The following is a 13,751-nucleotide window of genomic DNA, read 5'->3' as shown; positions in this document are numbered from 1 at the left end:
TTTCATCCTTATACAATTTCTTGCTTGGATGTTTGACTTGAAGTATGAAATTAATCACTGTATTAGTGTGCTCTCACACTGCTGTGAGGAAATACCTGAGACTGGGTAATTTATAAAGGAAAGAGGTTTAATGGACTCACAGTTCTGCATTGCTGGGGAGGCCTCAGGAAACTTACAATCATGGTGGAAGTCAAGGAAGCAGGTACCTTCTTCACAGGGTGGCAGGATGGAGTGAGTGCAAGCAGAGGAAATGCCAGATGCTTATAAAACATCAGATCTCATGAGAACTTACTCACTGTAACAAGAACGGCATGGGGGAAACTGCCCACATGATCCAATTCTCCCTTTACCTGGTCCTGCCCTCGACATGTGGGGATTATGGGGATTATAATTTGAGGTGAGATTTGAATGGGGACATAGAGCCAAACCATATCAGTCACTATATTTACCTTTCTTCTAAGCAAAGTATGGGATCTCAGAATGCTTTGACTCTTGTATCTTCTTTTCAGACTTAGACTACTCTTAGTTACTACTTTGGTTACTCTAGTTATCACTGTAATTATTTTATAAATGTTTTATTTAGATTTATCTTATTTGATTTATTCATGTTTACTTCTTTCCTCACTATACTTTGTCTTTCAGACCTTTCTTCTAGAATTTCTTTTTCTTATCCATGAAGTATACACCTTTTAGAATATTCTTTGTAAGAGAGTTGATTCATTCAAAAAATGCCTTCATTGTCTGTAAATATATTTGTTCATTTTAGGTATCAAAGTATGGACACTTCATAGTATTCCACTGTCATCTGGATTCCTAGGTTGCTGCAGAGTAAATTGTCACTCTGATTGTCATTTCTTACTACAATGTCTTTTCTCTATGGCTTTAAAACACACACACACACACACACACACACAAAGAAATTCCTCCTAGAATGACTGATAGATAAGGAAAAAGAAGCAAGTGTTTATCTTGCCATTCTTGTATAAACTAAACATCAGGGTAAACAAATGATTATTATGAGGCAATTTTTCTTTACCCATATACTCCAGGTAATAAATGTGGGAATTACTCATGATAGAATTTGAATCTTACTAGCCTCTTGTAAGTAATGTTAGAATTAATGAGTAAAAGTAGCATTCGAATTTCTTTTTAAGTTCTGGGATACATGTGCAGGATGTGCAGGTTTGTTACACAAGTAAACATGTGTCATAGTGATTTGCTGCACCTGTCAACCCATCACCTAGGTATTAAGCCCAGCATGCATTAGCTATTTTTCCTGATGCTCTCCCTCCCCTTGTCACCATCCCTGACAGGCCCCAGTGTGTGTTGTTAGCCTCCCTGTGTCCATGTGTTCTCATTGTTCAACTCCTACTTCTAAGTGAGAACATGTAGTGTTTGGTTTTCTGTTCCTGCATTATTTTGCTGAGGATAATGGCTTGCAGCTCCATCCATGTCTCTACAAAGGACATGATCTCATTCCTTTTTGTGGCTGCATAGTATTCCATGGTGTATATGTGCTACATTTTCTTTATCCACTCTATAATTGACGGGCATTTGGGTTGATTCTGTGTCTTTGTTATTGTGGGTAGTGCTGCAGTGAACATATGTGTGCATGTATCTTTATAACAGAATGATTTACATTCCTTTGGGTTTATACCCAGTAATCGGATTGCTGGGTCAAATGGTATTCCTGGTTCTAGGTCTTTTGAGGAATTGCCACACTGTCTTCCACAATAGTTGAACTAATTTACATTCCCACCAGTCGTGTGAAAGTATTCCTATTTCCCACAGCCTCGCCAAAATGTGTTGTTTATTGACTTTTTAATAATGCATTTTGACTGACGTGCGATGGTTCTCATTGTGGTTTTGATTTGCATTTCTCTAATGATCAGTGATGCTGAGCTTTTTTTCATACATTTGTTGGCCACATAAATGTCTTTTCCTGAGTAGTCTGTTCATCTTCTTTGCCCACTTTTTAATGGGGTTGTTTGTTTTATTCTTGTAAATTTAAGTTCCTTGTAGATTCTGGATATTAGACCTTTGTAAGATGGATAGATTGTAAGAGTTTTCTCCCATTCTGTAGGTGTCTGTTCACTCTGATGATAGTTTCTTTTGCCGTGCAGCTCTTTAGTTTAATTAGATCCCATTTGTCAAATTTTGCTCTTGTCGCAATTGCTTTTGACATTTTCATCATGAAATCTTTGCCCATGCCTGTGTCGTGAATAGTATTGCCTAGATTTTCTTCTAGGGTTTTTATAGTTTTGGGTTTTACATTTAAGTCTTTAATCTATCTTGAGTTAATTTTTGTATAAAGTATAAGAAAGGGGTCCAGTTTCAATTTTCTGCATATGGCTAGCCAGCTATGCCAGCATCATTTATGAAATAGGGAATTCTTTCCCCATTGCTTGTTTTTGTCAGGTTTGTCAAAGATCAGATGGTTGTAGATGTACAGTCTTATTTCTGAGATCTCTATTCTGTTCCATTGGTCTATGTGTCGTTTTTGTACCAGAACCGTGCTGTTTTCGTTACTCTAGCCTTGTATTATAGTTTGAGGCTGGGTAGCATGGTGCCTCCAGCTTTGTTCTTTTTGCTTAGGATTGCCTTGGTTGTATGAGCTCTTCTTTGGTTCATGTGAATTTTAAAGTAGATTTTTCTAATTCTGTAAAGAATGTCAATGCTAGTTTAATGGGCATAGCATTGAAATCTGTAGATACGCGGGGCAATATGGCCATTTTCGCAGTATTGATTCTTTTTATCCATGAGCATGGAATGTTTTTCCATCTGTTTGTGTCCTCTCTTATTTCCTTGAGCAGTGTTTTGTAGTTCTCCTTGAAGAGGTCCTTCACTTCCCTTGTTAGCTGTATTCCTGGGTATTTTATTCTCTTTGTAGCAATTGTGAATGGGAGTTCACTCATGATTTGGCTATTATTGGTGTATAGGAATGCTTGTGATTTTTACAGATTGATTTTGTATCCTGAGACTTTGCTGAAGTTGCTTATCAGCTCAAGAAACTTTCAGGATGGGTTGATGGGATTTTCTAGATACAGGAACATGTCATCTGCAGAGACAGTTTGATGTCCTCTCTTTGTCTTGAATACTCTTTATTTCTTTCTCTTGCCTGATTGCCCTGGCTAGAAGTTCCAATACTGTGTTGAGTAGGAATGGTGAGAGAGGACATCCTTGTCTTGTGGCAGTCTTCAAGCGGAATGCTTCCAGCTTTTGCCCATTTAGTATATTAGCTGTGAGTTTGTCATAAATGGCTCTTATTATTTTGAGCTGTGTTCCATCAATACCTAGTTTATTGAGAGTTTTTAACATGAAGAATGTTTAATTTCATCTTAGGCCTTTTCTGCATCTATTAAGATAATCATGTGATTTTTGTCTTTAGTTCTGTTTATGTGATGAATTGCATTTACTGATTTGCATGTGTTTAACCAGCTTTGCATCCTGGGGATGAAGCTGACTTGATCGTGGTGGATAAACTTTTTGATGTGCTGCTAGATTTGGTTTGGCAGTATTTTATTGAGGATTTTTGCATCGATGTTGATCAGGGATATTGGCATGAAACTTTCTTTTGTTGGTTGTATCTTTCCCAGGTTTTGGTAGCAGGATGTTGCTGGCCTCATAAAATGAATTAGGGAGGAGTCCCTCCTTTTCAATTGTTTGGAATAATTTCAGAAGAAATTGTACCAGCCCCTCTTTGTACCTCTGGCAGAATTTAGCTGTAAATATGTCTGTTTCTGGGCATTTTTGGTTGGTATGCTATTTATTACAACCTCAATTTCAGAACCTGTTATTGGACTATTCAGGGATTCAACTTCTCCTTGGTTCAGTCTTGGGAGGGTGTATATATTTAGGAATTTATCCATTTCTTCTAGATTTTCTAGTTTGTTTGCATAGAGGTGTTTATAGCATTCTCTGATGGTTGTTTGTATTTCTGTGGAGTCAGTGGCGATAGTGGCTTTATCATGTTTTATTGTCTCTACTTGATTCCTCTGTCTTTTCTTATTAGTTTAGCTAGACTATTAATAAAATAGACATATTTTATTAATTTTTTCAAAAAAACAGCTTCTGGATTTGTTCTTTTTAAAATTTTTTTGAGACAGAGTCTCGCTTTGTTGCCCAGGCTGGATGGCGTGATCTCAGCTCACTGCAACTTCTGCTTCCTGGGTTCAAGCAATTCTGCCTCAGCCTCCCAAGCAGCCGGGATTATAGGCGTGTACCACCATGCCTGGCTAATTTTTATATTTTTGTAGAGATGGGGTTTCACCATGTTGGCCAGGATGGTCTCGATCTCTTGACCTTGTGATCCACCTGCCTCAGCCTCCCAAAGTGCTGGGATTACAGGTGTGAGCCACCGAGGATTAGTCTTTTTACATAACCCTGTAGTTCTCGGAGGTTTTGTTCATTCCTGTTTATTCTTTTTTCTCTAATCTTGTCTGCCTTATTTCAGCAAGATAGTCTTCAAGCTCTGAAATTTCCTCCTCTACTTTGTCTGTTTTGCTATTGATACTTGTGGTTGCATTGTGAAGTTCTCATGTGTTTTTCAGCTCCATCAGGTCATTTATGTTCCTCCCTGAATGGCTTATTCTGGTTAATAGTGTTTTATCATGGTTCTTCTTTGCTTTGGGTTAGAACATGTTCCTTTAGTTCAGTGAAATTTGTTATTACCCACCTTCTGAAGCCTAATTCTGTCAGTTCATCCATCTCAGCCTCAGCCCAGTTCTGTGCCCTGGCTGGAGAGGTGTTGCAGTCATTTGGAGGAGAAGAGGCACTCTGGCTTTTTGAGTTTTCAGTGTTTTTTTTCCTTGTTTCTTTCTCATTTTTGTGACTTTATCTACCGTTGGTCTTTGAGGCTACTGACCTCTGGATGGAGTTTTTGTGGGGACTTTTTTGTGAGGCTGTTCTTGTTTTTGTTTTCTCTTTGTTTTTCTTTTAACAAGTCCCTCTTTTGTAGGGCTGCTGAGGTTTGCTGGGAGTCCACTGCAGACCCTATTTGTCTGGGTCCTATCTGTACCTGAAGGTGTCACTATTGAAGACTGCGGAACAGCAAAGATAGCTGCCTTCTCCTTCCTCTGGGATCTCTGTCCCAGAGGGGCACCGACCTGATGCCAGTGGGAATGCTCCTGTACAAGGTGTCTGGCGACCACTGTTGGAGGTTCTCACCCAGTCAGGAGGCCACGGGATCAAGGACCTGCATAACAAAGCACTCTGGCTGCCCTTTGACGGAGAGAGTGTGCTGTTCTGGGGGGAATCCCACTTGTCCAGACTCCTCAGATTCCTCAGAGCCAGCAGGGAAAGACTAAGTCTGCTGGTCCATAGAGATCACGGCTGACCCTCCCCCGACAGGCTCTGTACTAAGAATATCAGAGTTCTGTTCACATATCCACGGCTGGAGTTGCTGAAGTTGTCGCAGGGAGGCCCTGCCCGGTGAGAAGTGATGCGTCCAAATTTGGCCTGCAGAGGCAGTCTGGCCATGATCGCAGCACCTGCTGTGCTGCACTCTGGGAAATTCCTCTTGGGTCCAAATCACCCAATCTCCCTGGCACTGGCAGGGGGAAACAGCAGACTGGAGCTGCAGTGATGGTTGTTGCCTCCCCTCCGCCCAGGAGCTCAGTTGTCTAAGGCAGCAGGCATCTGCAGTGATGGTGACCTCCCGTTTCCCCCCAGGACCTCGGTAGTCTTAGGCAGTCTCCAGCCAGGCAGCCACTGAGAATCTGCACAGATTCGTGGAAAACGTGGTTTCCCAAGTAGGGTAGCACAGTCACTTGCCGCCTGCCTTAGCTAAGGGTGGGAGCTCCCCGTGCCCTGTGCAGTTCCCAGGGCGGCTGTTCGCTGCACCCAGCTCTGTAGTTCATTCCAACCATCTAGTCAGTTCCAGTGGGAGAACCTGGATACCTCAGTTGCTGGTGCAGAAACCACTCACAGTTTTCATTCTTGGTAGGAGCCTTCCACCGCAGCTGTTTCTACTTGGCCATCTTGGCCCCTCCCTCTAGAATTAGAATTTTAACTCCTAACAGAATGATAGATATCTAGATTATAATCACAACAAAAATAGACAGCCAGACTTTTGCCCCCTGACAGAAGTACTCAGCCTGACTTAGGAAATAAGGCTGAGTCTGATTAAGCCCTTAGATTTAACTGAATATGTGTCATGGTCTAAATAAGGATCAGAAACCATACAGTTACTTGAAAATGGAAAGTTTCATCTAAAGAGTGGTCATAGCCAGGCACGGTGGCTCACGCCTGTAATCCCAGCACTTTGGGAGGCCGAGGCAGGCGGATCACGAGGTCAGGAGATCGAGACCATCCTGGCTAACACGGTGAAAACCCATCTCTACTGAAAAAATACAAAAAATTAGCCGGGTGTGGCAGCGGGCACCTGTAGTCCCAGCTACTCAGGAGACTGAGGCAGGAGAATGGCGTGAACCCAGGAAGTGGAGCTTGCAGTGAGCGGAGATGTAGCCTGTGCACTCCAGCCTGGGCAACAGAGGGAGATTCTGTCTACAAAAAAAAAAAAAGTCACTAGGGAGGTGGAGTAGGTGGATTAACTAATAAGAGGCAAAGATGTATATGAATAGCAGATATATGGAGAGCAGTCACCACCACCAGGATCAGGATGGAAGAAAAGTGTCCAAGGAAGAGGCCACTCACTCTCAGGGCTGAAAGCCTAGCCTGGGTGGAGGCTGTGCAGCTGTGGCTTACTGCTGAGGGTAGTTGGTCGAGGTTCTTTGCTGCCTGGAAACCCATTCTCAGGAGCACTGTGGAAGGTATTCACAGGAAGATGCAATGAGCTGGAATTTACTGAGTCAGCCTATTCTCTGGGATGGGTGGGTGTCAGAGGATTTGTTCAAATGGAGGTACCTACCTGGTGGCACCCTTCTTCAAAGACACCTGCTGGTGGGTGTCAGTGGAAAACCACTTCTCAGTCCCTGCTCACTGCCACTCTGCTGCACAGCCATCTGTGGGTGCGGCACTGGGGGCTCCAGGGAGGTCATCTAAAGGCAGGTGGCAGCTCCTGTGCTCTATTGCAAAACCTCCAGGGGATGGGGTTGAGGATGGGGTTGATCTGGGGGAGGCTGGTGACGGTGAAGTGCCCTGCTATTGGCACTGCTTGTGGAAGCTCCCAAGAGGGATACACTGGCCAGGTGTGTGTGTGTGTGTGTGTGTGTGTGTGTTTGGGGGGTGGGGGATGTGTGGCATCCATAGGAAGGTGCTGGTTGATGCTGGCTTTTCAGCTCGGCTGTAAGGAACTGCATGCTATGCTGAAGCCCAGAGAGACAAATACACTAGAACCAGAAAGAGAAGCTCTTCCTTCTGCATGTCCTTCCACTGCCTTCTAGTGACAGAGCCTTATACTGGGATAGCTCATCAGAGGAGAAATATTTACAAGTTCAACCCCACTCTTGCAGAGCTGGCTAGGAATAATAGATTTATATCTGGAGGCAAAAAATTGACAAGAGACACAAACTACTAGCTTGTAAGAAATTCAGGGAGTAGAGGAAGATATCAAATGATATCATTACATAAAATCAGCAAAATACAGTATGTGGGACAAACAACCTACTTCCCTCAACAGATAAACATCAAGGAAAACAACACAAAGAAATGGAAGAGAAATCTGGATTAAGAGAGATTTAAGAGACATGTGTGGGCCTTCTTTGGATTCTCATTTCAATGAATGAAGTAAAAAATTTTGTGTGTGTGTGACAGGAAATTTGAACATTCTGGATATTTGATATTAAGCAATTATTGTTCATTTTCGATGTGGTAATAGTGTGTTTATTTTTTTTCTAAGAACTCCTTTGGTGATACATGCTGAAATATTTACAGATGAAGTGATACAGTATCTTGGATTTTAGTAATATGCTTATTGCCTTTGTGTTGGAAAAAAACCTCTCAAAAATGTGAAAATCGTTTTTTCTTACAGGGTTTAAAAGTTGTTACTATACAATAGCCTCTACCTCAGTTTTATACAGAAATCAATCATGAATGATGACCTGTCTTTAACATAATTTTGAATCTTGTTCCTGGGTTTTGTTTATAATGAACTGTTAGAAATTTATGACAACGATAACTGGCATTTACTAAGACATATTCCATGGCTATACTCATGCACATATTCTGACTTGGTAGTTTATGATGTGAACAGAAGTGTCTTGTGCTTTATGGGATAGTTGATATTGTCTTATGGAAGGAAAGAAAATCAACTATCATTTTCAGCAGTCTTGTTGACATAGACATATGTTTTCTACCCGCAAGCCTGAATATGTATTCTTCTGACATGTTTACTGTTTCTATCAACCATGGTATTCTTAAACGTTTCAGAAATGCAACTGCTATTGTATTTATCCTCTGCTGATATGGTGTTTATAGCATATGCTAGAATTTTAGATTTTGAGAAAAGTTCATATTAAAACAACTACAAATTCCCAAGAGACAATATTTTAGGCATCAGTGCTTTTTTTAGTCCATGAAAATTTTTGAAATAAGTCTTTTGTAATTTACTAGTGTTCTTCGGCTCTCAATGATAATTTCACTTGTTTATTTCATAGCTGAAAATAAAATATTAGAAATTTATAAAGTTCAAATATCATGATATAAATAATAAAATGGGGCATTTACAAATATTGGTGATATTTGTGGGTAGGGGGAAGGGCCGACTAGAGGAGAATAGGATGTGTTATTAAGTTTATTAAGATTTTTCACCAGGTGTGGTGACTCACGCCTGTAATCGCAGCACTTTGGGAGGCCGAGGTGGGTGGATCATGAGGTCAGGAGTTTGAGACCAGCCTGACCAGCATGGTGAAATCCCATTTCTACTAAAAATACAAAAATTAGCTGGACATGGTGATGCGTGCCTGTAATCCCAGTTACTCGGGAGGCAAGTAACTTGAACCTGGGAGGTGAAGATTGCCTCCCTGGGAGGTGGAGATTGCAGTGAGCTGAGATCATGCCATTGCACACCCGCCTGGGTGACAGAGCGAGACTCCATCCAAAAAAAAAAAAAAGATTTTTCTTAACTTTTTCAGGGGTTTCATAAATGGTTACTTGCAGCTCATTCTGCCTAAAAATATGATAAAATACTCTCGTGTGTATATGTGATGCTAAAAATGTCAAGAACAGGGAATCGCTTCAGATTTTACCCCACTTGCAAACTAACAAGTCAGCCACAGTTTCATGGATACTGGTGGGCGACATGATACTCTTGAGTCAGAGATGAAGAACAATTTCTTACAGCAGTGGCAGCGGCAGTTTTGGGCCAGTTTTCTGGACCTTGCTTCCCATAGGATGATGGGAAGACAGTCAGATGACACCCAGGGCTGCCTGAGACAAACCCAGAGCTTATGACTCTTGAATTTTTCATAATGTTAAGTAAATGCCCCGGAAGGAGACATTATCTTTAGTAAGCATGGCTGCCTTTTGCTCCAGAGCTGACACTGTCTCTGTCCTCTAAGCTATCCTTGAAAAGATGATCTGGGACAAAAACAGGCAGTACCTCACAAGACACACAGAAACATGAGAGACCCATGGAGAACTACTTCTCAACACCATCTACACTTACTCCTGTGCTGTCTTGGCTTCTGATGAATTTTAACACGAATTCTCCATTCTGTCAGTCACTCTGCTTAATTGGATTGACAGAGACTCAGACCAGACTGTTCAACTTGTCTCATATGAAATTTAACCAAGGGCATTATCAGTAATAGTCCAAGCAGCAGAATGAGGCCAACCTGAGATAGGACAGTAGCAATAATTTTAGTCAGTAAAAATATCATAAGGTTCATCAAGGCAAACATTGACCAGAGCTGTGAGAGTGGCTTTGAGCTTTGCCTCCCTGTGTAGAAACACCATGGCTATTTTCATTTCTGCACAGTTGAGCACTGAGATTGTATAGCTGTAGCAGTCCAGTGAACACTGAGTTTCAGCTTATCTGAACCATCAGTGAACCAAACCCAGGCAATTTAGAGGGACTTCTATAAACCCAGAGCTGCATGAGCCAATGCCTTTGCTTCAGGTGCCAGAGTTGGGGGGGGATACAGTTTTCCCCTGAGGGATAGCTACCACTTTTTTAAGGTAAGGCTGAGATGCCACTGGGAGTAGGCTAGTTGGTCCCTGAAGGTATCATTTCTATTTGATAAGCTAGGCTTATTGAGCCCTACAGTGGGACTATCAGGCAAGCGAGTCCCAAGGCCTCTGTGGGTTAGCTGGAGAGTTTAAACAAGAGCCCAGCAGCAAGCTCATAGCTGCTTTTTAAAAGGGATGTACCTGGCAATCAGGGAGGTGATGAGCCCCGAACTCCAAAGGTTGCTGTTGGTTGGCGATCATCTCCCTTCACTCCGTACTTAGATTCACAAACTCATCATAGAGACTCGCAGTGAGACTGTGGAGCGCCAGAGGTTGAGAGAGTGCCACAGCTTGCTGGTCGGTTTCCAGTGGGGACTCTGTCTGGGCTATGCTCCAAGGGTGCTGGTTTTCAAACTAACCAAAGTAAAGCACGAAGTAGAATGCCAACGTGAGGTATATACTGTCTCCTGTACCCAAAGAGACTAATAAGACAGCAGAATTCCTTAACTGCCAGAGGAATTGAGCAGAACACTGTCTTCATAGTCCCAAGAACTTTTACTTGGGAAGGCTCTTGTACATTGTGAGAGTTTCTAAGCCTCCTTTGCAGGCAGAGGTGTGGTAACACTACAGTCAGGACTGTTGCAAGTGAGGCTTCTGGCCGGGCGCGGTGGCTTGCGAGGTGGGCAGATCACGAGGTCAGGAGATTGAGACCATCCTGGCTAACACGGTGAAACCTCATCTCTACTAAAAATACAAAAATTAGCCAGGTGTGGCGGTGGGCGCCTGTAGTCCCAGCTACTTGGGAGGCTGAGGCAGGAGAACGATGTAAATAAACCCAGGAGGTGGAGCTTGCAGTGAGCTGAGATTGCACCACTGCACTCCGGCCTGGGTGACAGAGCAAGATTCTGTATCAAAAAAAAAAAAAAAGAAAGTGAGGCTTCTGACTTGTTTACCAACAGGCTGTCTGTGATGAAATCTTTAGATGTCACAAGGCACAAAATCCTGTCTCTACTCCCTCTTGGCAAATAGCTGTGAAGAGTGTAGCTTCCTGTTCGGGAGTACCTGGAGGCCTTGCATGTAAATGAAAATGGATTTTGGTCCTCAGGTACCTGTGGGATGAAAAACAATGTGTTGGTAATGCCCAGGACCTCGTACTTAGTGCCAGCAGCCTGTGCAGTGGTTTCAGTTACAGTTGCAGTGGCTAGAATAACTGGGACTCTAGGAGCAACAACTGGATTCAGGTGATGAGCGTTCACTGTAAGCCTCCAACTCCTGTTCGTCTTTTTCACTGGCCAGATGTGGCCGTTGGTTATATTGAGATGTTGCTTCTCTTTACTACCCCGCTGCCTTTACGTCCTTAATCAAGAATGTGATTTCCCTTCTCCTGGGATTCTCTTTTGCTTCTTTTGGACCACAGATAGGGAGAAGTGTTGAGAAGCAATTTACGTTTTCCACCAGCACTTTACATGTCACTCTTCCTCATCTGGGTGGTCCAGTCTGGCTCTTATGGGACAGGGAAGTACAGGCATTTAATGCTTCTTACTACACATTCGGAGGTAGAAGACACCACAACAGTGTATAGAAGAGTTCCCTGTGAAGTCAGCTCCTCTTTGCTCTAGGAGGAGTCCCTCCTGTTTTCCTTTTTGACTCACTGTGCCTTTTTGGTCTTCTCTAACTCCTTTTACCTTATGATAATTCCAGTTATTGAGTGGAGAGTTAATACTGAAACTTACCTGTTTGTCAAATATGATTGAACATTGATTTGGTAGTAGTTACCTAGGCACTGAGACTACAGTGTTGAAGGAAACAGGTAAAAATTCCTACCCCGTGGGCTTACATACTCTGTGCTAGACATTGCGCTAAACTGTCCATATGACTTAATCCCCATGATGGCTTAATGAGAGTGACATTTTCTTCTCTCACCGGAGCTCTGACATCCCGTGGTCAGCCACCCCCACCCCCTTCACCCTTGATTGGCTCTCTGACACTTCACTGTGGGCATGGTGACTCCCTCCTCACCCTTCAATACACACACACACACACACACGCACGTGCACCTGCATTGCTCTGGCACCCCTGAATTGTTTGAGAAGGGGAAATGGGCACAAAGTGTATTGATATGGTTTGGATCTGTGTCCCTGCCGAAATCCCAAGTGTTGAAAGTGAAGCCTGGTGGGAGGTGACTGGGTCGTGGGGGCAGATTTCCCCCTTGTTGCTGTTCTCCTGTTAGTGAGTTCAGAGATCTGGTCATTTAAAAGTGTGTGGCACCTTCCCTGCTACTTCCTCCTGCTCTGGCCATGTAAAGTGCTGGCTTTCCCTTCACCTTCTGCCATGATTGTTAAGTTTCCTGAGGCCTCCCTAGAAGCCAAGCGGATGCCACCATGCTTCCTGTACAGCTGTAGAGTCATGAGCCAATTAAACTTCTTTGTAAATTACCCAGTCTCAGGTATTTCTTTATAGCAATGCAAGTGCTAATATATATATATATATCTTAAAGAAAAAGTTACTTCCTACATTCTATGCACGTTTTGTATACATGAACTTTTTTTTTCTTTTTTTCCCCCAGGAGCTTACTCATAATGTTCCTAAGAAATCGGTGACTCAAAAACATTCTCTGGAGAACACAACCAAGTTGAAGCCGTGTAGGTGGTTCCTCTTAGTGCAAAAGAGCCTGCTTTCCCCTCTAATTAAGGAGCTAATTCATAAAGGAGCTAACTCTATATCCATACAGATTCTTCTCAAGAAAATCTCAAATATAGGCCTCATGATTAGAAATTAATCCATTTTTTAAGACCCATGAATTTTTATTGCTAACAGTGGGGTATTTGAGAAATTATCTATTAAAAAGATTCTGGCTGTGATTCAGGTATATGGCATTTTCCCCTTTTCTGTAATCCTTTTAAATAACTTAGTTTAAAGATAGAGTGAATCAATTTTATAGTTAATTTTACACAGATATTCTAATTTATTAAAAACAGTTGGTGGTAGTAATACATTGAGAAATGGGTAGGAGTTATTTATCTCATTAGATTAATACCAATTTTGATGAACAATTTTGGGATAGGTTGGCTAAATGACTTTGGCGTTGAAGCTATGCCAGTTTGAGGTTTATTCTTACGCCTTTATTTCTCTTCCACAACCTTGTGTTAATGGTCTGTCTCCCACTAAACTCTGGGCTGTTAGAGGGCAGGTAGAATATTTCTATTTTCAGTGCCCTTATCCTGAGCTCATAAAAATGCCAAGCGTGCTAAAACATGTTGAATAAACAGATGGATGAGAAAATTGAAGTCTATGAGAAAATTGAGGACTGACTTTTAAAAAGCTACAGTTATATAGTGAACGTTTCTTATTCGTTGAGTCCTGTAGACAAGAGTTGTCATACAGCCTTTACAGAGCAGAGGTTCAACTACTGGCAGAACTGGAACTCAGGTCCAGTTTTACATCTGTGTCTACTCTTTGCTCTTTAATGGAGAAGAAATGAGAAGTAATGGCTGAATCCATGATATTATTTTGTGGTTAGACTCAGTCGATTTGGACTTGGGAGATTATTTTCCCATTTGATAGCCAAAGATAAGGACTAGGTCTATGATTTCTTTTTCTTTTTCTCTTCTCTTCTCTTCTCTTCTCTTCTCTTCTCTTCTCTTCTCTTCTCTTCTCTTCTCTTCTCTTCTCTTCTCTTCTCT

General features: G+C 42.1%; 1 protein-coding gene across 3 annotated transcripts in view; it reads left to right on the top strand.

The window, feature by feature from the left end:
• Window positions 1-13,751, top strand: part of TPK1 (thiamin pyrophosphokinase 1) — a 383,349-nt gene that overhangs the window by 37,840 nt on the left and 331,758 nt on the right. The window contains exon 3 of one of the 3 annotated variants that reach the window (XM_023191035.2): window positions 12,635-12,710. The exons of the other annotated variants lie outside the window; for them this stretch is intronic. Within the exon in view, the coding sequence (XP_023046803.1) occupies window positions 12,635-12,710 (76 nt within the window). The remainder of the gene's footprint in view (window positions 1-12,634; window positions 12,711-13,751) is intronic. 3 annotated transcript variants of the gene reach the window in all.

Source organism: Piliocolobus tephrosceles, chromosome 8, assembly GCF_002776525.5.
Source record: "Piliocolobus tephrosceles isolate RC106 chromosome 8, ASM277652v3, whole genome shotgun sequence".
Taxonomy (NCBI): Eukaryota; Metazoa; Chordata; class Mammalia; order Primates; family Cercopithecidae; genus Piliocolobus; species Piliocolobus tephrosceles.
The sequence above is the reverse complement of the archived record's forward strand: the minus strand, read 5'-3'. Positions and strand labels throughout refer to the sequence as shown.